This window comes from Schistocerca cancellata, chromosome 4, assembly GCF_023864275.1.
Source record: "Schistocerca cancellata isolate TAMUIC-IGC-003103 chromosome 4, iqSchCanc2.1, whole genome shotgun sequence".
Lineage (NCBI taxonomy): Eukaryota > Metazoa > Arthropoda > Insecta > Orthoptera > Acrididae > Schistocerca > Schistocerca cancellata.
In genome coordinates, this window is record NC_064629.1 from 28,002,236 (window position 1) to 28,029,531 (window position 27,296).

Consider the following 27,296-nt stretch of genomic DNA (forward strand, 5'->3'; position numbering starts at 1 on the left):
ATTACACATTTTCGCTTAGGGGGTTCAAGGATTCTATCATGCTCACTTTGCCCTCAGCTTATTAGATATCAATGAACAGGAGACAAATGGGGAAAGGTGCAAGAACATTTCTTCTACAGAAACCATGCATAAAATTTTACTGTCAGTAAAAAAAATGAGAAATTACATTTGAAATTAATATCTCTACAGTACATACCAAAAAAATATAACAGGGCAATTTAGTGTGGCTGCAAAGTTGAAGGCGGCATGGCAATCTCCTTCACTTGCAGCTCCTTCTCCAAAATATACAATAACACATTTATCATCAGAACTTCTCTTCAAGGCATAGGCAGCACCAACAGCTAAAAACAATAACAGTAAGGATTCATAAAATAAATATGTAGACTAGAAGTAGTACTAAAAACATGGCACTTTTATTAGTTTGTAATCATTATTAGGTGAATTAACTGCATTATCAATTGAAGGGGATGGCAGAAGAAAGTGCAAATCCATGAGAGTGTATTTTGTGGTACTTTGTGTTATATGCTTAGTTAAATTCAAAGCTAAGAACACATATGAATTAAGACAAAGCAACTTATGTAGTACAATATCTTCTAGTGGTATATATGGAACTACTTGTAACCATCATATGGTCCATTTGAAAACACAACATGTTGGACTAATCCTTGCTAAACTGAGGTTAGCATTTTTCTTTGTTGACTCTCAAACATAATGTCACTGTGCCACTTATCAGCTGAAACAAGCTGTAGAATTTAACAATACACAGTCCTCTTCTGTTACTTCCATTTCTCTGATGTTATTTGCATCAACAGCCTTATTCACCAATGTGTCTAAGTGTAAATATTTTATTTTGTTCTGCAACGTCTACTTTAACATGAGCTAAGATAAGTTCAATGGCACTCAGTCAAGTAATGACACATTTCTTCACAGTAATCAACAAGCTTTTTTTGACTGAAAAATCAATATAGCACTGGGCACCAAACTGTTCATCAAACCAAATGTATTATCCATCTGCAATACGGTTCTTGTATGATGCATTTTAACCCAAATTTCATCTATCCATGTTACATTCTCCAGAGTCATTGGCAGCAACTTGTGAAGGAAATGGCAATTCCAGACCACCTTTTTATTCCCTTAACACTTTTCTCCCTGCGAATCTTTTCAACCTGTAGCCAGTTTTCATTAAAATATTCACAAGGATTGTCATAGTTATAGAACCTGCACACAATTCATTTTCCAACAGTGAAATAATCAACTTTTTAAGTGTTAGGTACCATTTCTTGATGTAATATATAACTAAATTTTAATCAAACTCGTTAATATTTGCACACAGTACAATTTCTTCCTTGTCTTTCCACAGATCACAAGAACAGAGTTTCCAGCTGAACTTGCAGTCTCTTCTAATTCATCACTCTTTACTGTAACTTCATAGTCAATGCTTCAGCCACTTTGTCAATTACTTTACTGACTGCTGTGAAAGGGCTTCCACTGTTATTTATATCTTCAAAGTACACAGTAATCCGTATATAAATTCATGTGCATGGCCTTCCAGCTCAGCTCCTTACAAGTAAGCAAACAATGTCATTAGAGCAAACACATACTCTAGCCCATGCTTCATATCACTGGGACTTAGTTATGAATGAGGATATTGAAATTTGAACTCATCTATAACACAGACACAAGCTATTCGTTCAGCAACACATGGAAATGGGTGCTCGATACTAAGAGATTACAGATGCTCCATCCTTTATTAAGCCTTGTTTACATTGAAGCGAGTGTCAGTGAGCAAGTATCAGCGAGCTAGCATTCTCTCTGGTGCAGGTTGTAGTTATGTGCAAGCAAACAGCATTTGCTATTGTTCTGTTCACATTTGCCTGTGCTCAGTTATATTCCGCTGGTTGTTTGTCCTTCAGCAAATCATCAATATTTTTATTTTTTGCAAGGAGAACTACCTTTGTTATTGAATATGAGCTGTGTGAGCAATGGAGTGGTGAGTAGAGAATGTAATGTTGTTAATAAAAGAAATATCTTGGGAGCTTGTAGTACACAAAGAGATCCACCACACAAAATGCCAAAGAACAAAAAACTGGATGTAGCAAAATTGCTGAAGCACTAAATGGTAATGTTAAGAAAACTTTCATTATTTTCGTCACGCAGGAACATAATGAAGAGGCACAAACTTTTCCATTTTTTAATAAAAAGACTTGGCACATATATTTATTTTGTTTATTACCGTTAAATTAAAAATATGCAAAAGATCGTATCATCTTTATATTAACTGAAAAGGCAAAAACTGTTTCTCCCTCAACCAGGTTAACCCCTCCGCACCCAGCAAATGTATTGCTAGTTATATACAGGGTTATTACAAATGATTGAAGCGATTTCACAGCTCTACAATAATTTTATTATTTGAGATATTTTAACAATGCTTTGCACACAAATACAAAAACTCAAAAAGTTTTTTTAGGCATTCACAAATGTTCGATATGAGCCCCTTTAGTGACTCGGCAGACATCTAGCCGATAATCAAGTTTCTCCCACACTCGGCGCAGCATGTCCCCATCAATGAGTTCGAAAGCATCGTTGATGCGAGCTCGCAGTTCTGGCATGTTTCTTGGTAGACGAGGTTTAAACACTGAATCTTTCACATAACCCCACAGAAAGAAATCGCATGGGGTTAAGTCGGGAGAGCGTGGAGGCCATGACATGAATTGCTGATCATGATCTCCACCACGACCGATCCATCGGTTTCCCAATCTCCTGTTTAAGAAATGCCGAACATCATGATGGAAGTGCGGTGGAGCACCATCCTGTTGAAAGATGAAGTCGGCGCTGTCGGTCTCCAGTTGTGGCATGAGCTAATTTTCCAGCATGTCCAGATACACGTGTCCTGTAACGTTTTTTTCGCAGAAGAAAAAGGGGCCATAACTTTAAACCGTGAGATTGCTCAAAACACGTTAACTTTTGGTGAATTGCGAATTTGCTGCACAAATGTGTGAGGATTCTCTACCGTCCAGATTCGCACATTGTGTCTGTTCACTTCACCATTAAGAAAAAATGTTGCTTCATCACTGAAAAAAAGTTTCGCACTGAACGCATCCTCTTCCATGAGCTGTTGCAACCGCGCCGAAAATTCAAAGCGTTTGACTTTGTCATCGGGTGTCAGGGCTTGTAGCAATTGTAAACGGTAAGGCTTCTGCTTTAGCCTTTTCCGTACGATTTTCCAAACCGTCGGCTGTGGTACGTTTAGCTCCCCGCTTGCTTTATTCGTCGACTTCCGCGGGCTATGCGTGAAACTTGCCCGCACGCTTTCAACCATTTCTTCGCTCACTGCAGGCCGACCCGTTGATTTCCCCTTACAGAGGCATCCAGAAGCTTTAAACTGCGCATACCATCGCCGAATGGAGTTAGCAGTTGGTGGATCTTTGTTGAACTTCGTCCTGAAGTGTCGTTGCACTGTTATGACTGACTGATGTGAGTGCATTTCAAGCACGACATATGCTTTCTCGGCTCCTGTCGCCATTTTGTCTCACTGCGCTCTGGAGGCAGAAACCTGAAGTGCGGCTTCAGCCGAACAAAACTTTATGAGTTTTTCTACGTATCTGTGGTGTGTCGTGACCATATGTCAATGAATGGAGCTACAGTGAATTTATGAAATCGCTTCAATCATTTGTAATAGCCCTGTAATGTAAATGGACAGATAAAAAATCTACTCACCAAGTGGCGGCAGGGGAACACACACACACACACACACACACACACACACACACAAGGATTTAACTTTTACAAACCTTTGGAGCCAGCATCTCTGAAACTTTGGAAATGTTAAATCCTTTTGTGTGTATGTTCCCCTGCCGCCTCTTGGTGAGTAGATTTTTTATTGATCCACTTGCATTATATTATCAATAATTGATTATTTCCATTGTTATTGTTGGTTACAGTATTTCCTACAGTGTAATTTACAAAAACAGCTGTGGTGTTGTCTACCCAAAATGGATAATATAATATCTGAAATACAGCAGCTACTAAAATGCTAAACAAGTAGTTAAGAGTAGTGCAGCTATCCCCATTTGCTAGAACTGGAGTATAAATGCTAACGCTTATATAGGTGATATTTGTCATTGCTAGTTAATGTCCTACTTTAATATTTCCCTTTCACTAGCAGTGAGAAAGTGAAAATTGTCTACTGACCTTCAAAGTTTTGAAATGGGGCAGTTAGAGCTGCAATCGAGTGCTAAGTGCAGTGTCACTAATTTCATGTTTATGTGAAAACTGACACCTACGTTTTTCTTTTCATATGTCACTTTGCAACATTGTGCTCATAATAAAAAATAATCTTAATCTCACTGTTTTGTATCACAATGATAACTAGTGCCGTATAGAGTTACATCTGCACAACTACAACTTTAAAACCAAGGAGGATTGGCATGCTTCAATTCTAATTCTCTTCTGTTCCTTCCAAAGTAAACACTTGTTCCCAGGCACAACCGAACGAGAGTGAACACTAATGAATTGTTCTGTGAATGGTTGGTTTTTTGTGTTTGCTTCCATTCACTCACGTGTAAATGAAACTCTACATACTATGATGGAATAATAATTCTGCACATTATGTATCACTTTTAGAGCTAGTTGCAAGGTGCATCACTACATTATTCAAATCTCTTAGACAGTCAGCATCTTTTCTGATGAAGACAATGACATACCGTCTAAAGCCCAGAATATTACACACAAGTAACAAGGTAAGTTCACTGAAAACATTTTATATCACATGCCAAATATATGCATAACTAGATGAGCTACATCAAATATTGGAAACAAAGTCTTACCTTGGGGAATCTGTGTAGCTAGAGGTGAAGAAATTGTAACAAAATTTAGTCTTTTTGATCCATAATGAATTGGCATTTGTCTTCCTTTACCACCATCTTCACAATTCCCGTAGCACTGGTTCATAAACTCGTCCAAAGAGAAACCCCTCCAAACAAGAACACCTACAAATAAAAGTCTCTAATAATATGCTGTTCTAAACTCCTATTATAAAAAAAATATTGCAACTCTTGGGGAAAGAAAGAAAATTAATGAACATGTCTTGTGTGTGCCAATGGCCCCTGGCATACAGTGGAGGCTTTGTGATCTACTGATCAGGGTGTAGGGTGCAATCTTATGTAAATCTTAGTAAAGATGCCCACTGTCTGCACTCTTTGGTTGTCTTGAGCCATTACCAGCAGATTTTGGGGTGATTTGGTGACTTGGGTAGAGGGAAAGGGAAAAATTCTAACCAAGGTTCGGGAATAAATGTACATTGCTACATTTTCAGAATCTTACAAAGAACTGTTATCTGTCTACTCATTGTAGCTAGGTGGACAGTCTCATCACGTTTACTTAAGTGCCTCACAGTGTGTTGTACACTTAATTAAGAATAACAGTCAGGCTAGATAAGTCAACACAAAAAGCAACTGTAGCTGCTCAAATATTGCTCACAAATAATAGTGAACTACATACCAAATGATGCACCATGAATTTCCTCTTCTGGCTAACGGTGGATGCTCTGTCAGTACCATCAGTGACCACACATAGGTAAATATGTTAAATACTTAAGGGGATACCAAGTGTCGGGAGGATAGTGGTGCTCCTTAAGAAAATAGCATTTAAGAACAAAAAGAAAACCAACGTATCTTCATTATGTCTGTTAGCAGGATGAAGGTGGGAGGGAAACGGGGGAGGGCACTGGCAAGTCAGCGTATGAGATGTCGATGTTTGCAGCTATCAAGGATGCCAGTCAAAAGTTTACTCCAGTTCTGCAACATGAATACCTATGTCTCAGTTCCTACCAGCATCTAGCAGATGTGGAGAGAAATAGCTGGTGCTTTTGTAATATGTTCCACAGTTAGTATCAGCTGTCAACAGCAGTAATTTTCATTTGATATTAGGCCCAGGAAGTTGGTGATGTGAAATAGTCTTAACGTTACTAAGGTAAATCATCAAAGATGAACAGTAAATCTTGGTCAAACAGTTCCATTTGCCTTCTGTTTTAGTAGTCAAAGAATTCAATAATCACACTGAAAAACTTCTAAATCCTGTGTAGGAAAGTTACAAATCTACTACAAGGAAACCGATAAAGAATCATATGTATTGTGTTACCAGAACACTATCTTTAACAGAATATTAGACAACACACATTCTGACAGACATTCTGTTCTGATCCCTTTCAACAGACTCATAAACGTGGTGGATTAGCAAACACATGTTGCGTGGTAGTTGACCAGTTGAAAGAGACTAAAGTTTGATCCATACCAACAATCTCTATGTGCAGATTCCAAACTGCTCCTTCCCTCAAGGGTGATTTTTAAATAACTTATCTGCCTAACACATTGCATCATTAGTAGTTCTCGTTATATGAACAGTGGCAGGCCATGAGTCAAACAAACAGGGAGTTGGTCTATTAGGCATCTGGGGCCAATTTTATCCCCTTGTGGTGGGTGGGTGGGTGGAAGTTACGATCTTCAGACAAGTAGATTTTGCTGACGTGTACATGTGACACCCGTAATACAACTACAACCACATGAAAGCCTTGTATAACTGTAATAGAAGCACACTACTACTCCCCAAGAGACAGATAATGTGGTTGAGGATGCTGAGTGCAATAAGGACCTCATTAACCCATTGGCTGCCAGTCTCCAGCAAGCAGGCTGTTATTCTTCTGATCTGCTGTAGGAACTGGTTTGTACAAGTAAATTCTGTCATGCTGAACACGGTCATATTACAATGGAGCACAAAAATGTCTTCAGGATTTTATTTTGCACTGCCTGTCACTGCCAACCTTCATAATTAAAATCCACATTTCAGATGTATTAACTGTATAGCTTCCATAGATACATTGTTGAAATGACATTGGCATGGGCACAAGTGAGGTGCATGGGGTGAGCTGAAAATCAGTTAACTTGGCTGAGTGATTAATTTCAATTCCAATCAAGTCCTCTGGCTATACATTGGGTTCAGCCTTATTGCAGGGAGCAACTATTTGAAGATGACACACTGACAAGCAGCATGCTATCAGCTGTCAATACAGACACAGCAAGCAATACCTTGAAACTTTTGTGAGTGTTTACCACAAGTATAATTTTATTATATGATATATGATGTTAGACTGGTGTGTCTTCAAAGAGTTGCTCCCAAATTGATTTGGGCAAATAAAACTTCTCTAGGAAGAAAATAACATTTCTCAAACTCTAAATATTAACAAAGACAATGTAATGCTTGTCCATCACTGAAAATCTCATATATTGACCAAGTAGCAGTGTCAGCATTCAAAAAATCACAGTATGAGCAATCAAAGCATTACAGATGTGGAGAAAAGCTGCAAGAAAGGCACTGTGCACCATTTAAAGGCCTATTTTTAAACACACAAAAAACACAAATGATTTTAACAACTTGAAAGAGTGTCGTCACATTATTATGACCACCTGCCAACATGAATAGTACAAGTCATTTCAGTACACACAGCAAGTAAATGACTTGAAGGTACACCTAGTGCAACAGGTCTCCATGGGTGTTTTGAGCCTTGCTATTTAGTGTTTCCTAGAGCACAAAATTCACTCAGTAGATTTAAGAATCAATGTGGGCCTTACGATTTTTGCTGAGTATTATATATTATATTTTTTTTTTTGGCGGGGGGGGGGGGGGGGCAAGAGTGTCCTCTTCCAGTTATTTGCAAGAACATTTACCTCTGAAGCTCTGCCCAATTGCCTTGCTGAAAGATATTACACCCTGCATGTGAAACAGTCCTCATATACAAGTGATCATTATTCAGAGTATCAATTTGTAACCAAATGTGCCAAGAGGGCCTGTAAACAGGAATCAACAGTCTTAGAGAATGGTGCAAAACATTCCCTGAACTGCAGCACTGGGCCATTTCACTGAATTCTTTCAATAATGGACTGTGCCTTTGCTGGAAGTAGGATTCACTGAAATGTTGTCCTAGGCATAAATCTTATTTCTCTGGATTATTATGATCTTGATACATACCACTGTAGCAAGTTGGCCAGACTGCAGTTGATTGGAAATTATGTAAATGACAGGCTGTTTCTTTTCGCACAAAACACTTTTGAATGAAATGAAAATTGGAGAAAATGAAAACAATATAAGATTTTTCCCTTTCCCACATACCCAACACTCATTACTAGATGACAGTTACCCACTTAAATTGGCAGTTAATTTTTTTGTCCTTACACTGCTTTAGGCCATATTTATGACACAGTCATTATTTAGTGATTGCTAAATGCTTATATTGCTTACATAACACTACAAAAATAACAAAGTTCCCTTTAAAACTATTCTAACATATTGACTCTGCTGCTTATGCAAGAATAATGAAGCCCTTAGTTCTGCAGGTTGGGAACACGGGTATCAATATTACTTCTCTCATGTTTTTAGAAACTATAAGGGCTTCAACCATCTTCTGAGCAGGATTATAATGCACGTATAATGTTATTCACCTTTAGCAGTACTCAATATTCATATCCAATTTGTAGTAGTACAATAAAGTGTTAATTACTAAGTGCTCATTACTGACTGCTTAAGCAGCACGATATAATACTCGACTTTTTTTTTTTTTTTTAAAAAAAAAAGGTTGAACTAACAAGTCTAATGGAAATAAAATACTGAGCTTTTTCAAAAGGTTCTCATTCATGTGCATCAGTTCGCAACTGGTTAGCATAGTTCAACAGAAAATCAAACATCTGAAAGGCAACCAATACAATACAGACAGAATCAGCAAGTCCCATAGAAAACAATGAACAACAGTCATATAGAGCAGTTACATTCAAATCCATTGCAATAAAGAGAGGTCGATAAACATTTATTAATGAGACTGTGGACTCACTGTTAATAAATTTCACAGATGAAGACATCATGGTTACACAGCACAGACTGGAAAATATTATTGACTGAGAACCTAAGTATTCTCTAGAGTGTATTCTGGTGAAGGAAGAAGATTAGGGTTCGATGTCCTATCATCGTCTATGCCATTTCAAAGGAACCCTCCCACTATTTTCCTGAAGCGATATAGTGAAATTACAGAAAGCGTAACTCTGAATGGCCGGATGTGGATTTGAACAGTCATCCTTCTGAATGGACGTACAATGTGCTAACAACAGTGCCACCTTACTCAGTTACTCTGGTGAAGATAGTGTCAGCATTCAAGACATGAAAGTGCGGAATTTACACCTGTTCTGAGGCACCATAATCAACCTCACATTCTGAGGTCTCCTGTCAGGAGAACGGTTGATTATTTTAGGCATAAAGTCACATGTTGGAGAAATTTCTGTTGATTTGATCAGCATGTGGGAATGAACAAGACATGGGACTCACTTCAACAGTGAAACTAGTTAGGCTAGTACCAAACTGCTAAGAAAAGAGGCATTGTCTTGAGTGATGAAGTACCAATGTGTGCAAGTGTCAGAGCACCACTTTTAGGGTAGGGAGAAAGAAACCAAGTTTGAGAGGTTGGCTTGAAAGAAACATGCATCCTTATTACATCAGAATATTAAAGTATTGAGGAGTAAAGTTAATTAACTGCTTATTCGCTCTGATGGATTAGAATCTTGAGACCTGGCTGACATTGCCTATTTGAAATCATATGACCCCTTGTACTGAAGTGAAGTGTTACAAGATCTAGACTGGCATCTTACTACAGTAGAGAAGATTCAGAGAGAGAAATAGTTGCAACATTCATTGGAAGTTGGTAGACATTTAAAAACTACTTCTGTTTCTCCCTCTTCTTCTTCTTCTTATTTTTCCTGTGCCTCTGTTGCAAATCAGCACAGGATCAGTGTGAATATTAACAGATTTGGCATGGTGGTGACCAAATGCTCTTGCTGTTGCCACTCCGTTACCCCAGGGATGGAATATGTGTATCCAAGATGTCTGTGTTTAGTGTTTTCTCATGTGGAAGTGGCTGGAAGTTTTCTAAATGTTTATGAATCATGTTACTTAGGTGGACTTACATACCAGCCCAGTATTTACCTTGTGGGATGTGGCAACCTACCTAAAAACCACATCCAGGCTGGCCAGCATGCCGGCCCTCACCATTTCTCTCCCAGATGGATTTGATTCTGAGCCGGTGCACCTCCCTGTCCCAGTAGCAATGCTTTAACATACATGGCTACCTGGGTGGGTTCAGACATTTACGAACACACAAAAATTTTGCACACAGCAGCATCTAGAAGCATGTGCAACAGAAGTAGAAGTCATAAGCTGTCTTTTATAATAGTAAAAGCAGAGGGAGCAGCTACAGGAAATTTTACCCTATTCATAAATCCCTTTCAAGCTGTATTGGCCTACCTTTAACACACAAAAAACTTTTGTAACATGAAATTATTGCAATCAGTAACATTATCATTAAAGATCGATCTAATGGAACAAATCAAAAGTTCATGACCTATTAGACATGGCACACACATCCTTGTCTCAACTACTTACACCTATCAGGATACTAAATCTGAGTTCTGAATGATAGTTTACAAGACAAAATATTTTAAGGAACTACTCAATGACAAACTGGAATAATGTCCATGACTTGAATTAAAACTACAACACAATACATAATAAAAGTATACAAAAACTGCTTGCCCTTAAAGGCAACTTCATTTAGACTCAAGCAAAAAAGATGTGCATCACTCAAGGAATAAAGGAAACACCATTTGTCAGTAACAGGGTGGACACATTAAGCAACAAAATAATGACAGTAAGGATTATACTGAAGCAGATAGCTTTCAGAGTACATGAGACACTAGTTACAGAGTATGTATATTGTGTGATAGTTCTTCAACAAGCTTCATATTTTATTAGTTTATCCATTCGGAGAGCATTGTTCCTCCACAACTGTATACTGAATTGATGAATAACTGCTTCAGTTGCTAAAAAAATAAGAAGAAGAAAACTTTATTTTACTCCAAGACCAGTTTTGGCTTTTAAATGGAAGCCATTTTCCAAACAAATATGAAACTGAAGATGTAAATGCAACTAAATGTTGCGTATAATGATGTACTGAATATTTAAATGCTTTACATAACAGGAATGTAGGAGTTTCAACACAAAAAAACTTTACGTTCAAACATGTACAGTGTGACAACAGAAAAAGGAAAAAACACAGTTTGCACGGTGCTGTGTGAAACACAGTTGAAATAATTACAGAAGTAAAAGTTGAATGGATTTAAAAGTGATGTGCCCAACAATATTTCAGAAAAATGGCCTCGTCATGATTAGCCTATTTCAATAATTGCTCTGGGGGAGTGTATCTTGTGCATTAGCAAACTGTTTTCAATTAATGCTATTGTTTCATTTACAGGAATGTTGCTGTACATATTTGCAAAGTCAAGCAATACGAGCAATTCCACACAACACACTTCCTCCTGGGGAAATTATTGAGACCGTTGAGCCACTGAAAATAGTACTGAAGTACAACTACTTTATTTTTAGAAACAAGATCAACTTTGAAAATGATGGGTTAGCTAAACTCTATTGGCATGTACACTTACATATACTTTTGTCAGTCACTTGGAAAATACCTTCTCCACAAATCGCCCTAAAATTAACTACAAAATCATACATTGTTGACATTTTTGTCTTACTCTGTGGCACACAACACGATTAAACCTACACCTTCCAATGTTGTTATTCCTGCCTCATCATGTCATTCTGCTCAATTTAAAAAGATCTTTTTTGATCTGCAATAAACAGACTCCTTGAACTACCAGTATAGCTGATTAAGTAAAAAAATAACTTAATTAGTTACGAAAAACAGCCCAGAATACTGGCTGTCACTTCATGGTAGTTGACAATACTTATAATTTCATAACATCAAAAACAAACCCATCACCACACAATGAAGAACTAAATAAAAGACAATTTGTACTGCTTCTTTTCTATGGCCACGTTTCATAAAAATTGATCAATCTTTTTATAAAACGTAATGTACATGCCACTTATAAATCACAAACTTCGGTGCTACACCTTGTAACACAAAATGGCACAATACTTATACCAAAAGAGTGGCATATACAAAATCTACTGCTCTGACTCTAGCTAAATCAGATTAACTATGAACAGGAAAGAATTCTGAAATACGTACAATGTACACACACACACACACACACACACACACACACACACACACACACACACACACACACACTTAAAAAAGCAAAAACATAAGGAAAAAACCACCTTCTCAGCCCACTTCATACAAGGTAATCACATGGTGCACAGTATCAAAAACTACCTCATAATTCTGTATACAACAAAGAGGAGATACTTTATAGACATATATGAAGAAATAGAAATTTATGCCTGCCAGCAAAAATCCAGAGGAAAGACTCCACGAGCAGCATGCACTAAGAAATACTACTTTCCTGGATATATGCCACCCCTTTATTGATTGCTTCCTTTAAAGGCACTCCACAATTTCATAGCTGCATTCACACCTTAGTAAAACATGTTCTTATCTTGTAAGCAGTCCATGTTGCATCTATGACATGCTAGCAGCCTCTACAGATCCCTGTGCTCTACCATTTGACTGCTCACATTACAGGACGTAACTTCACACTTCATCTGGACTCAAGAGTCAATTGCAACTACACTCCTGGAAATTGAAATAAGAACACCGTGAATTCATTGTCCCAGGAAGGGGAAACTTTATTGACACATTCCTGGGGTCAGGTACATCACATGATCACACTGACAGAACCACAGGCACATAGACACAGGCAACAGAGCATGCACAATGTCGGCACTAGTACAGAGTATATCCACCTTTCGCAGCAATGCAGGCTGCTATTCTCCCATGGAGACGATCGTAGAGATGCTGGATGTAGGCCTGTGGAACGGCTTGCCATGCCATTTCCACCTGGCGCCTCAGTTGGACCAGCGTTCGTGCTGGACGTCTAGACCGCGTGAGACGACGCTTCATCCAGTCCCAAACATGCTCAATGGGGGACAAATCCGGAGATCTTGCTGGCCAGGGTAGTTGACTTACACCTTCTGGAGCACGTTGGGTGGCACGGGATACATGCGGACGTGCATTGTCCTGTTGGAACAGCAAGTTCCCTTGCCGGTCTAGGAATGGTAGAACGATGGGTTCGATGACGGTTTGGATGTACCGTGCACTATTCAGTGTCCCCTCGACGATCACCAGTGGTGTACGGCCAGTGTAGGAGATCGCTCCCCACACCATGATGCCGGGTGTTGGCCCTGTGTGCCTCGGTCGTATGCAGTCCTGATTGTGGCGCTCACCTGCACGGCGCCAAACACGCATACGACCATCATTGGCACCAAGGCAGAAGCGACTCTCATCGCTGAAGACGACACGTCTCCATTCGTCCCTCCATTCACGCCTGTCGCGACACCACTGGAAGCGGGCTGCACGATGTTGGGGCGTGAGCGGAAGACGGCCTAACGGTGTGCGGGACCGTAGCCCAGCTTCATGGAGACGGTTGCGAATGGTCCTCGCCGATACCCCAGGAGCAACAGTGTCCCTAATTTGCTGGGAAGTGGCGGTGCGGTCCCCTACGGCACTGCGTAGGATCCTACGGTCTTGGGGTGCATCCGTGCGTCGCTGCGGTCCGGTCCCAGGTCGACGGGCACGTGCACCTTCCGCCGACCACTGGCGACAACATCGATGTACTGTGGAGACCTCACGCCCCACGTGTTGAGCAATTCGGCGGTAAGTCCACCCGGCCTCCCGCATGCCCACTATACGCCCTCGCTCAAAGTCCGTCAACTGCACATACGGTTCACGTCCACGCTGTCGCGGCATGCTACCAGTGTTAAAGACTGCGATGGAGCTCCGTATGCCACGGCAAACTGGCTGACACTGACGGCGGCGGTGCACAAATGCTGCGCAGCTAGCGCCATTCGACGGCCAACACCGCGGTTCCTGGTGTGTCCGCTGTGCCGTGCGTGTGATCATTGCTTGTACAGCCCTCTCGCAGTGTCCGGAGCAAGTATGGTGGGTCTGACACACCGGTGTCAATGTGTTCTTTTTTCCATTTCCAGGAGTGTATTTTAGAACTTCATCTGAACAACTACTTTTAGTATGGTAATGCATGCAGTTTAAAATTTAAGACATAGAATGCTTTAGTATTAACGGGAATTACATTTTGACAACACTTTTAATGTATAAAAATGTACAGTTTTTATATCATGGCAGACCCATATTTCCTACGATATTATTGGGCACATCAATTTTAAATCTACCTAACTTTTGCTTTTGTAATCATTTGACTTTTCTTCACCCCAGTACACTTCAAGCTTTATTCTTTTTTCTGTACTATAGTGTACATATGTAAACAAATTTTTATGTTGAAACTCCTATATTCCTACTATCTGAAGTATTTATACAGTCAAATACTTTGAGAGGTGGTAATACCCATTGAAACAATAAAAGTAAGTCCAACAAACATGGTCTGGAAAGGAATACTTTCGGAGAGAAACACATGTTTATAAGAAGGGCTCCGCAACACTTTGTTGCAGATGTTTGTGTGTGTGTTATTGTACAGTACTGTCAACCCTGGGTACGTATCATGATGATTTACCTTCTTCTTCTACATGTGGATTCACTTACGTGTTTACTGTTATTGAGCTGCTTGCACATACGAATGGTGTAGTACATTTAAATTTCCTCTCTTGCATCACTTGTTAGCAATGTAAGCCTACTACCTAACAAGTGAAATGGTGGATATGATGTCCTGCTCTGATTTAGCAAATGGACGTAGCCCGCAAGCCCGTGTCCTATATGCTGAAAAATATCCAGGCACAGAGTGCCCTCAGATAAGCTGTTTGGCAAAATTTTCCAGCATCTGAAGGACACAGATACCCTTGCACCTCAAAAGACTGACATTGGAAGGACACACACACTCTGCACACCTAACATGGAGGAGCACATGCTGTGTTTGGTGGAAGAAGTCCATGGGACCAGTGTGCAATGATTAGCAGCAGCATAAGACATGCCTCACTCTCTTATATGGGGAGGGGGTTTCTTCATGAACAATTGCGTATTCAGGCCCTAAGGCCACAGGATCATCATGGCATATGACAGTTCTGTCAATGGCTGTTGCAGAAGCTTGTCGTAGATCCACTGTTCACATTAAAGATTTTATTTATTTATGAGGCAGAGTTCACAAGAGATGGTGTTGTCAATTGCCATAACCAGCATGCATGGCCAGATGTAAACCTCCCAAGAATTTCCAGAAAGTAGGCATCAACACTGATTCTCAATCAATGTATGGACAGGCATACTTGACAATAGATTAACAGGATAATACGTGCTACCAGAAAGGTTAACTGGGGTGCATTATCTGGACTTTCTCATTAATGTATTGCCTACCTTGCTGGGCTGTGCCATTGCAGCAACGAATACAAATGTGGTTCATACACGATGGCGCACCAGCATACTTTTGTCACAATGTGTGTGAACATCTGACGCACATATTTCAGGACAATTGGATTGGTCAGGGGGACCCACGCCTTGGCCTGCTCGTTCCCCACACCTCAAACCCCTAGACTTTTGGTTATGGAGATACTTGAAGGAATTTGTCTATGCCACACCAATCAACAATGTGCGGACACTATATGGTCGCATCTTCAATGCATGCCAGCAGGAACAACAACAAGGTATACTTCAAAAGACACATCATTCCTTACGCCGGAGGGCAGAGGGATGCATTGTCATGAATGGACGCCATGTTGAACACCTCCTACAAACACGTGTTTATTGCAGAAAGTATGCATTTCTGGACCCATGTTTATTGGACTTATTTTTCTTATTTTGATGAGTATCACCACCTCTTAAGGTGTGAAACACATTTTTTAACACCCTGTACACTCATTTTATTATTATGTACAATGTTTGGTTGCATTTATGTCAGTTTCACAGCCTAGCAGGAAATGGTTTCAACATAAAAAGTAAAAAAATTGTCAGGAACTAAAAAGGGAATTTTGTTGCAACTGGAACAGTTATTCATCAATTCACTTTGTATCTATTACTAACAGGATTAGGTTATCATGCTCACTAAATGCTGTCCTGGAATAACTGAGACCTAGCCTTTCAAAGTATCTTCAGTAACATGAATATTAGCCTCACTGCAACAGAGGAATTAATATCTACCATCAACATCAAATCTCAGAGAATTGCAGTGATTACGATGAAATACCAACAAAGTTAATTAAATAATGTTATTTTCAGCTTAGTAACATTCTAATTTATTTATAAAGTATGCCAGTTATCATTGGCAAATTTCCTTATCGGCTGAAATATCCTGGACATATACCTCTGTATAAGAAAGGGCATGAACACTGTTGAACTTCTATATAATTTTACTTTGAAAGCAGTCTTCAAAATAAGGCATGGTTCTTAAAAATTTCTGGAGAACACCAATAAATAAAATTACACTTAATCAGGAGCTTATTTATCACCATCACCTTCAAAATAGTCTCCTTGGGACTGTATACACGACTCCCAGCAGTTTTTCCATGACCTGAAAGCTCCTTGGAATACATTTTTCATGAGCCTGTTTAGTAACACTTGTGATTCTGTTTGAATCTCCTCAGCTGTGTGAAATCTTCAGATTTTTAACTAGGGTTTCATTCTGGGGAATATATAGATAAAAAAAGTTACTCGGTGCTAGGTTGAGGCTGGCCGGGGTGGCTGAGTGGTTCTAGGCACTACAGTCTGGAACCGCATGACCGCTACGGTCGCAGGTTCGAATCATGCCTTGGACATGGATGTGTGTGATGTCCTTAGGTTAGTTAGGTTAAAGTAGTTCGAAGTTTAGGGGACTGATGACCTCAGATGTTAAGTCCCATAGTACTCAGAGCCATTTGAACCATTTTGCCAGGTTGGGTGAATATCGTGGACGACTGATTGGCTGGTTACTTGGTTTTTGGAGTTAAAGGGAACAAACTGCAAGGTCATCAGTCCCTTCATCCTGTGTGTATCAAACCAGGAGTAATCCTTGGAAGGAAGATACAACACATGACAAATCCCGGGGGAAGGCTGATTGTAAGCAAGATATAAGTAAGCAAGTACAACAGAGCTGAAACCAAGAAGAAGTAGAAATGTAGGGGGGGGGGGGGGGGGGAGGGGGGGGGGGGTAAGGTTGGTGAACTGTTCTGCGCAGAATGCACTTGGAGGTCCCTGGTGCAGGGTATGCAGTGGGAGATTCCCTTTTTGTAGCCCAGCAGCACCACCTCACCCTCAATTACCACAAGGAAGTGAGCAACACAAAAAGATGATAAAATTTTAGGCAAGATAAAACTATTATTAAAAATGGCAAACAAAAAAGCAAAAAAAAAAGCAGAATAAAAAGGTGAGAAGGGTAGGGGCCGTGCCAGACCACCAAGCAAAAACTGACACGGGACCCCTGGGCCCGAGCAGGAAAGAGAGGTGCTCCTCCAAACCCTCCTCAGGTGATCAATGATGTCCAAGTGCCCCAACTCACAGAGATGAGGAGAAACTGGCTTCACAAGTAAAATTTAGAACTGTGGCAGCCGCTTCAGTGTCATCCGCTAGCACCAGAGGTAGTGTGTCAGGAAGGTTAAGAGATCACTGTAAAGCAACCAAATTTTGGCAGTCTACTAGGATGTGGGCCACCATCAGGCATGAACAGACTGAGGAGGCAGGTTATGTGCCGAGATCACTTGCTGCCACTGGTTGAAAGGGTATGGTATCAAGACATGCAGATTTTAAACATGTGTGGTGCAATCTGAACCCTAAGGGGCCACCCGGATCCAGTGGCATGGAGGCCACTGGAATTTCCTTTGCCCGGAAAACTTCTTTTTGTCTTTCTTTTCCTTAGGGCATAGGGATGACTGAGAGGGCTTCCTTGAATTAGTTTCAGAGACTGGAGAACATCATTAAGCACTGCAATCAGCAGCCTGTAGTTACTTCAGCCACTGGCTGGTATCCGGCTGCAGACCAGCAGAAACCTTGCAGGGGCATGCCCCAAGGGACCCCTTCCGGGCATGAAAAGCTGGGCGAGGGTGATGTGTCTTTGGCTGCAGGTTGGGGATTGGCATCCCCAGTGGATGGAGAGCCATTGCTTGTAGTGCAGGTGTGGATGAAGCAGCAGGAGGAGAGTCCCCAACCATTGGAGGGGTGGGGGTGGGGGGGGGTGGGGGGGGGCAGGCACAGTCAAGTCACCCTGATGGCTTGCTGTCAGATGCATAATGGAGGAAAATACCATCAGCAGTGAAGGCGACATCATCATAGCTCTTGCATACAACACTATCATGTGAGCAGGACATAGCCACTCATACTTTTTCTGGGCCTCTTGGTATGTCAGTCTGCCGAGTCTTATATTCCTGTATCTTTTTATCTCTCTGAAGGACAGTGCAGTCTGGTGAGCAGGGAGAATGGTGCTCTCCACAGTTGATGCAAATGGGGAGAGGAGCACAAGGAACATTTGCATGCAACTGTCGTCCAACACCCCTACAGATTGGGCTGGCTTCGCAATGCAAAAACAAAAACACATGCCCGAATCTCATACATTTGAAGCACCACATAGAGGGGGGATATACAGTTTCACATAAAATCAGTATACCATCATACGAATTGCCCTCAAAGTCCAAGGTGAAGGCCAGCGCAGCAACCCTATTGTCCTACGGACCCTACGGACATGGCAGAGACAGTGTACGCCCCGTCACTCCAGGGTGGTGTGTAGCTGCAGACAGCAAGAGGTCACAATGGAAAATGATGCCCTGAACCATATTCAGTCACCGGAATGTTACCCCCAAGCAACCCCCTCAACTGGGCAGGAGATGCTGTCTCACTCAAAACTGTCCCACTCTTCATTTTGGAGCTGGCTGAAACTTCCCCAAACTTGTTCACCGTACAAAGCAGGTATCGCAGGAAGCATTTCTCTACTCGTAACTTAGCCCTACGTTCCTCCCATGTCGCTGCTAGGGAAGGATACATTTTGGGCTCATATATCTCTGTGTCGAATGAGTTCTTTCCTACTGAAGAGACTGCTGGAGCCGTACAACCACCAGCAGGAGAAAGCTTCACGCGTATCATATGCAAGTCATCCACCACGTTGCCAGCCACTCTGAGCAGGGGCTCTCCCCACAGGTGCTACCCAGCCTCAGCGACGGCTACCTGGCCAGTAATCCGTTGCTCGAAGTACTTGTGCCCCAGTCACGATGGGCACATACTACCTGCCATAAATGGGGAGATTTCAGCTCAGGCACCAACAATGCAATCCCTGCACGGTTAGGAGGCTACTACCGTGCAGGTACTCGATCAGCCCCGCCCCAAAAATGGGATGGCTACCGTGCTGTGTTTCGGGCATACTGCGTTACTGGAAAGGAATAGTGCTAAGGTGGAAAGGCACTAAAGTGGAACAGACACCTTATTGGGCAACCTTCCCCGCATAATCCACGCTTCTGAAAAATTTGGAAAAGTGGTGGCAGGTAAAACCCAACAATAGGAACAATGTATTTATTAATGAAGAGGTGTAGAGTGTGTCAGAAGTGAAATGGCGAACTAGAGTCCTAAATCGTGTACCAGGGCCAAGTGACTACAGCAGAAAGCCCATCCAATCAAAAGACAGGAGGAGAAAAGGACAGTGGCAATATAAACTTGCAGCACAGAATGGGAAGTAGTGCTGTACAGGCAGAAGCCCCACGGTAGAGTCCATGCAGAATATTGTGGCTGGTAGATGTGCAGTCAGCAGGGCACGCGTGGGCAGAGCGGTAGCGGTGACAGTTACGGGCAGGTGCTGTAGGGGAAATGCCGAGTGCTGGAGGGGAAGTGCCATTCTAAACTGAAGCCCACGGTTACATTTTTTTGTAAATATTGAGTGGAGCACCTCCATGTCCAGACTTGCACGGTGAGCATTCAAAAAGATCCATCACGTCTGCTTTCAATAGTATCTAAAAACAATTCCGCTGAAAATGCAGTGATTTATTTGCTTGTTAACCACTTGTAACTTTCAGAGAAGCATGGAGAAGCACGGTGAATTTTGAGAAAAACGTACGCATTTTTCTTGTTGCAATGTTAAAATTTGCTTCTTTAGCCAAAACACAGTGGAGTTTACGGGTGTCATCTCTCTAATATGTTGTGCAGAAGCAACTGCCATAGAATTCTGAAACAGTGGTTTATTAAGTTTATTAACTGAGGAACTGAGGAAAAGTAAGGTCAGTAGCTTATTAAAAAAGCAAACTGGTCACTGCACATCAGCCACCTTATATATTGCGCTGAATCTTGCAAAGCAGACACTCAAAAAAGAGTTGTTAGAATCCTGGGGCCCCGAGGGGGGGGGGGGGGGGTGCCTTAGTGGGGTGGTGGTGTCACGTATGAAGAACAATAGCTTTGTTTTTCACCAGAAACTTCTGGATGATCCAACGCAGTTTGTGACTTCACATTGTCATGATGGAGGAACCTATCACCCAAGCGCCTCTTTCATCAGTTAAAATCCTGACATGTCTCACAACACAGCCTCACAACACTGCATATTAACTGGATGGTCTGCTTACAATTTTCCAACACTGTATTCCAAACAGCAGCAACATTTTCACGAAGGGAAGTATATTAGGTGTAACGTCCTGTTGACATCTAGGTCATTAGAGGCGGAGCATGAGCTTGGACTGTGTCATAGATGGGGACGGCAAATGGCCATGCCCTTTCAAAGGAACCATCCCCATCATATGTTTATGTAGCTGTTTTACTGAGTCTGAAAAGAAAGTTGACACCTACACATTGTTCCCAGACACCTGCCATCATCAATATTGCAAGACACACAACACACAAGAATGAGGAAATGCACATAAAAACTAAAAGTGACTGCCTAGCACAGAGTCACTTGAGCCATTAGATCTATTAAAGGATGTATGTGGTACCACCTGGCAGTGTTTCACTGTAACAACTAGACTTCACCAGCTACACGTACATTCTGAGAACTTTTGGATAGCACCGTCTATGAGCAGCTTTTTAACCATCTGGTGACAAACAACAAACTGTCAGTCACAGTATGGATTTCCAAAGGGTTCCAAAAGTGAGAAGGTTGCTTATGCAGACTGAGAATTAGGCAATGAATTACAGGTTACTGGTATATTCTGTAATTTGTCAATATCCTTGTGTGTAAATTAGAATATTATGATGTCACAAGAAAGTCTGCAAAATGGGTCAAATATTATCTGTCTAAAAGGAAGCCTGGGCTGTCAATAGAAAAGAGTGTCATATTAGGCCATCAGTCATTATCTAACTAGAAATTAGTTGCATGTGATGTCTCACAAAGTTTCTTCTTAGGACCTTTATTTTCTCTTCTGTTTATTAATGGTGTTTCAACAGTAACATTGCCAGATGCCAATTTTGTTTTGTTTGCAGAAGATGTGAACACTGAAAGAACGAGCAAATTAACTTCAGTTTAAAAAGAGGTGTTAATGAATTTTCACGTATTGAAAGAAGTCATTTTATTCTGACAGCAATTTTTATTTGAAACAAACATTTAATCTCGTTGGTGTTTAGTTAATTTTCACCCCTTTGGGCATCATCAAGCAACATCACACAAAAAAAAACAATATATGCTTCCCCTTTAATGCGCATTAATAAAAATGGTTTCCAATCAATTCATTGTCATTGGACTTTGAAAAACACCCTATATCACTACACACAGTTGGAGAGCTACAACTGGTTTCCACTTAACATAAAATATGAGGACATGTAGATAAAAGAGGCAGTGTGTTAACTTCTTGGGATTATGATTTTATAATAAATTCAGTCGTGGGGGGGGGGGGGGGGCATACAAATTGACGAAACAACCAAACAAATCTGTTTGGTATGTTAACGTTGTCAGGCATAGGTGATGTAAACATAACAAAATGCTGACCGACCTACTTTGTTTACTTTCATTTCATAATGATTTTTGGGGTGACATTTTTGGGTAATTTATCAAGCCACGTCAAATTTTCTTAAATCCAGAGGTGTATAACACAAATTTTTTGTTGTGTATTAACTATCAAAAACAGTCTTGATCACAATTTGTTTATTACGGTGACCGGTTTCAATTATGGTGACCGGTTTCAACCACTACTGTGGTCATCTTCAGACCTACAAGTTGTATACAAAGTTTTAATTAGAGGGCTACATACATTAAAGAAAATACATGAAGTTATAAAGTTATAAAATGATGAATTGCCAATGAGTAAGAACCTCCTCCTGCTGGAGAATCACTACTGGAGAAACCAGTGCAGTCTTACTATATATAACAGAGGCTCCGCCCACTTCTGATGGAATGATGTCATTACTAACCAATGGGTTATAGGTCGAACAACAATGTAAAATTTCTTAGTTAAAAGAACATTCTCGAGAAATAAAAATAAACACACACTAAACTTAGCTTATTTAACAGCTATTGTCAATTAAGAAGCGTTAAAAATATTTAAACATGTAGGATAAACAAACTTCGTTTTCACAGTACGTGGGTTGCCCTCTCAAGGCCTGTTAGTGAACCATTTGGAACCACTGGTTGCCATGGTGTAGTTGGACGCTGTTCCAAAGATGAGGCAGCAGGCTTCTTTCCACTGAAGTTGTTGTAAAGTCGATAGGCAAACTAGTGGTTGCCATGGTGAGGATAAACGCCAGTGCAAAGATGTGGCGGCAGGCTTCTTTCTAACAAAGTTGTTGCGAAAATGGAATGGCAAAGACTGTCACATCAGATGATGTACTATTGAGCAGCAACATGTCTTTATTGAAACAATTTTCAGTGAGTAGGCTGCAATAATCTTTAGCTGATATGTATAGAACATGCTGCACAGATACAATTTACTGGCGTAATAAAAGACTTTCATTTACATAGATTACATAATAATTCTTACAAATCAATACTGAGAGAAAAAAAAAAAAAAAAGAAAAAAAAATCGAGAGGGCACTGTAGTTGTGCATATTTATGAAATATGAAGTTCATATGTAGATTCCAATTTTTTTTTTTTTTATTTACATGTGACAATTTTTAAAAAGGCATCGCTATTACATATGTTGTATGCCAGTCTTATAAACAAATAAAAATAATGAAAATGGAAGGAATTTATAATTATAATACATCATAAATGCTGTGGATATTCCAAAAAACGCAAGGTTCGCATTGTTGGCCATCACAAATCTTTATACGAATATTCCTATTCAAGATACTATTTATATTATTAAAGATAACTTAACATATCATAAAATCATGAGCCCCGAACAAATAGTAGAATTCATTGAACTGTTAGGAATTACTCTAGATTTTAATTATTTTTCGTTTAATAATAAAATATATATTCAGGAAGATGGACTTGCAGTGGGGAATTCCCTGGCTAACACTATAGCAGATATCTTCGTCAATTATGTTGAAATTCAATTTTTCAAAAATAATCCAGAAATGACAAATAAAATTATATACTACAAAAGATATGTTGATGACACATTGCTATTATATAACAGTTCTAAGGAAGAAATTGATGCTTTCACTAACAACTTAAACAACTTACATCCAAAACTTGTATTTACAGTAGAACACGAAAGTAACAATAGTATTAATTTCCTGGACCTTACAATAGCAAACAGGAATGGAAAACATAATATTTCTATTTATAGAAAACCCACATCAACCGACGTAATAATAAATGCTACATCATGCCATCCATTAAGATACAAAATGACATTTTACAAAATACTATGTAATGACTGTGAGAAACATTATATTGGCCAAACTGGCCGTAACTTTTTAACAAGTTATAGGAACATACTACTGGTACTGCAAGTACCAAATCAATATTTGGTCAACATCTTGATGGATACAATCATTCTGAGGGTTGCATTTCTAACAATTTGAAAATATTACATACTGTGCCAAAAGGACTACTGCTAAATACTTTAGATGAAATTGAAATCTTTTCACTTCACAAAAGTAATCCATTATCTGTTTTATACTAACAACTTCAATTCAAAGACAAACATTTCTTTGAGATTTTCGATGATCTGCTTTAGAATGTTCACTCTTCTGTCATTTGTTTTTAAAATTATTAAGACATTTAGCCCCCCCATGAACCATGGACCTTGCCGTTGGTGGGGAGACTTGCGTGCCTCAGCAATACAGATAGCCGTACCGTAGGTACAACCACAACGGAGGGGTATCTGTTGAGAGGCCAGACAAACGTGTGGTTCCTGAAGAGGGGCAGCAGCCTTTTCAGTAGTTGCAGGGGCAACAGTCTGGATGATTCACTGATATGGCCTTGTAACAATAACCAAAACGGCCTTGCTGTGCTGGTACTGCGAACGGCTGAAAGCAAGGGGAAACTACGGCCGTAATTTTTCCCGAGGGCATGCAGCTTTACTGTATGATTAAATGATGATGGCGTCCTCTTGGGTAAAATATTCCGGAGGTAAAATAGTCCCCCATTTGGATCTCCGGGCGGGGACTACTCAAGAGGACGTCATTATCAGGAGAAAGAAAACTGGCGTTCTACGTATCGGGGCGTGGAATGTCAGATCCCTTAATCGGGCAGGTAGGTTAGAAAATTTAAAAAGGGAAATGGATAGGTTAAAGTTAGATATAGTGGGAATTAGTGAAGTTCGGTGGCAGGAGGAACAAGACTTCTGGTCAGGTGACTACAGGGTTATAAACACAAAGTCAAATAGGGGTAATGCAGGAGTAGGTTTAATAATGAATAGGAAAATAGGAATGCGGGTAAGCTACTACAAACAGCATAGTGAATGCATTATTGTGGCCAAGATAGATACAAAGCCCACACCTACTACAGTAGTACAAGTTTATATGCCAACTAGCTCTGCAGATGATGAAGAAATTGATGAAATGTATGATGAAATAAAAGAAATTATTCAGATAGTGAAGGGAGACGAAAATTTAATAGTCATGGGTGACTGGAATTCGAGTGTAGGAAAAGGGAGAGAAGGAAACATAGTAGGTGAATATGGATTGGGGCTAAGAAATGAAAGAGGAAGCCGCCTGGTAGAATTTTGCACAGAGCACAACTTAATCATAGCTAACACTTGGTTTAAGAATCATGATAGAAGGTTGTATACATGGAAGAACCCTGGAGATACTAAAAGGTATCAGATAGATTATATAATGGTAAGACAGAGATTTAGGAACCAGGTTTTAAATTGTAAGACATTTCCAGGGACAGATGTGGACTCTGACCACAATCTATTGGTTATGACCTGTAGATTAAAACTGAAGAAACTGCAAAAAGGTGGGAATTTAAGGAGATGGGACCTGGATAAACTGACTAAACCAGAGGTTGTACAGAGTTTCAGGGAGAGCATAAGGGAACAACTGACAGGAATGGGGGAAAGAAATACAGTAGAAGAAGAATGGGTAGCTTTGAGGGATAAAGTAGTGAAGGCAGCAGAGGATCAAGTAGGTAAAAAGACAAGGGCTAGTAGAAATCCTTGGGTAACAGAAGAAATATTGAATTTAATTGATGAAAGGAGAAAATATAAAAATGCAGTAAATGAAGCAGGTAAAAAGGCATACAAACGTCTCAAAAATGAGATCGACAGGAAGTGCAAAATGGTTAAGCAGGGATGGCTAGAGGACAAATGTAAGGATGTAGAGGCTTATCTCATGAGGGGTACGATAGATACTGCCTACAGGAAAATTAAAGAGACCTTTGGAGACAAGAGAACCACTTGTATGAACATCAAGAGCTCAGATGGAAACCCAGTTCTAAGCAAAGAAGGGAAAGCAGAAAGGTGGAAGGAGTATATAGAGGGTCTATACAAGGGTGATGTACTTGAGGACAATATTATGGAAATGGAAGAGGATGTAGGTGAAGATGAAATGGGAGATACGATACTGCGTGAAGAGCTTGACAGAGCACTGAAAGACCTGAGTCGAAACAAGGCCCCCGGAGTAGACAAAATTCCATTGGAACTACTGACGGCCTTGGGAGAGCCAGTCCTGACAAAACTCTACCATCTGGTGAGCAAGATGTATGAAACAGGCAAAATACCCTCAGACTTCAAGAAGAATATAATAATTCCAATCCCAAAGAAAGCAGGTGTTGACAGATGTGAAAATTACCGAACAATCAGTTTAATAAGCCACAGCTGCAAAATACTAACACAAATTCTTTACAGACGAATGGAAAAACTAGTAGAAGCCGACCTCGGGGAAGATCAGTTTGGATTCCGTAGAAATACTGGAACACGTGAGGCAATACTGACCATACGACTTATCTTAGAAGAAAGATTAAGGAAAGGCAATCCTACGTTTCTAGCATTTGTAGACTTAGAGAAAGCTTTTGACAATGTTGACTGCAATACTCTCTTTCAAATTCTAAAGGTAGCAGGGGTAAAATACAGGGAGCAAAAGGCTATTTACAATTTGTACAGAAACCAGATGGCAGTTATAAGAGTCGAAGGACATGAAAGGGAAGCAGTGGTTTGGAAGGGAGTAAGACAGGGTTGTAGCCTCTCCCCGATGTTATTCAATCTGTATATTGAGCAAGCAGTAAAGGAAACAAAAGAAAAATTCGGAGTAAGTATTAAAATCCATGGAGAAGAAATAAAAACTTTGAGGTTCGCCGATGACATTGTAATTCTGTCAGAGACAGCAAAGGACTTGGAAGAGTAGTTGAATGGAATGGATGGTGTCTTGAAGGGAGGATATAAGATGAACATCAACAAAAGCAAAACGAGGATAATGGAATGTAGTCGAATTAAGTTGGGTGATGTTGAGGGGCCGGCCGCGGTGATCTAGCGGTTCTGGCGCTGCAGTCCAGAACCGCGGGACTGCTACGATTGCAGGTTCGAATCCTGCCTCGGGCATGGGTGTGTGTGATGTCCTTAGGTTAGTTAGGTTTAAGTAGTTCTAAGTTCTAGGGGACTTATGACCTAAGATGTTGAGTCCCATAGTGGTCAGAGCCATTTGAACCATTTGATGTTGAGGGTATTAGATTAGGAAATGAGACACTTAAAGTAGTAAAGGAGTTTTGCTATTTGGGGAGCAAAATAACTGATGATGGTCGAAGTAGAGAGGATATAAAATGTAGACTGGCAATGGCAAGGAAAGCGTTTCTGAAGAAGAGAAATTTGCTAATATCGAGTATAGATTTAAGTGTCAGGAAGTCGTTTCTGAAAGTATTTGTATGGAGTGCAGCCATGTATAGAAGTGAAACATGGACGGTAAATAGTTTGGACAAGAAGAGAATAGAAGCTTTCGAAATGTGGTGCTACAGAAGAATGCTGAAGATTAGATGGGTAGACCACATAACTAATGAAGTATTGAATAGGATTGGGGAGA

General features: G+C 40.3%; 1 protein-coding gene across 1 annotated transcript in view; it reads right to left on the reverse strand.

Annotated features, from left to right (window-relative positions):
- LOC126183737 (2-oxoisovalerate dehydrogenase subunit alpha, mitochondrial) overlaps positions 1-27,296 on the reverse strand; it is a 174,339-nt gene that overhangs the window by 53,967 nt on the left and 93,076 nt on the right. Inside the window, exons 4-5 of the mRNA XM_049925943.1 lie at positions 4,827-4,988; positions 197-341 (exon numbers count right to left, since the gene is read on the reverse strand). Of these exons, the coding sequence (XP_049781900.1) occupies positions 197-341; positions 4,827-4,988 (307 nt within the window). The remainder of the gene's footprint in view (positions 1-196; positions 342-4,826; positions 4,989-27,296) is intronic.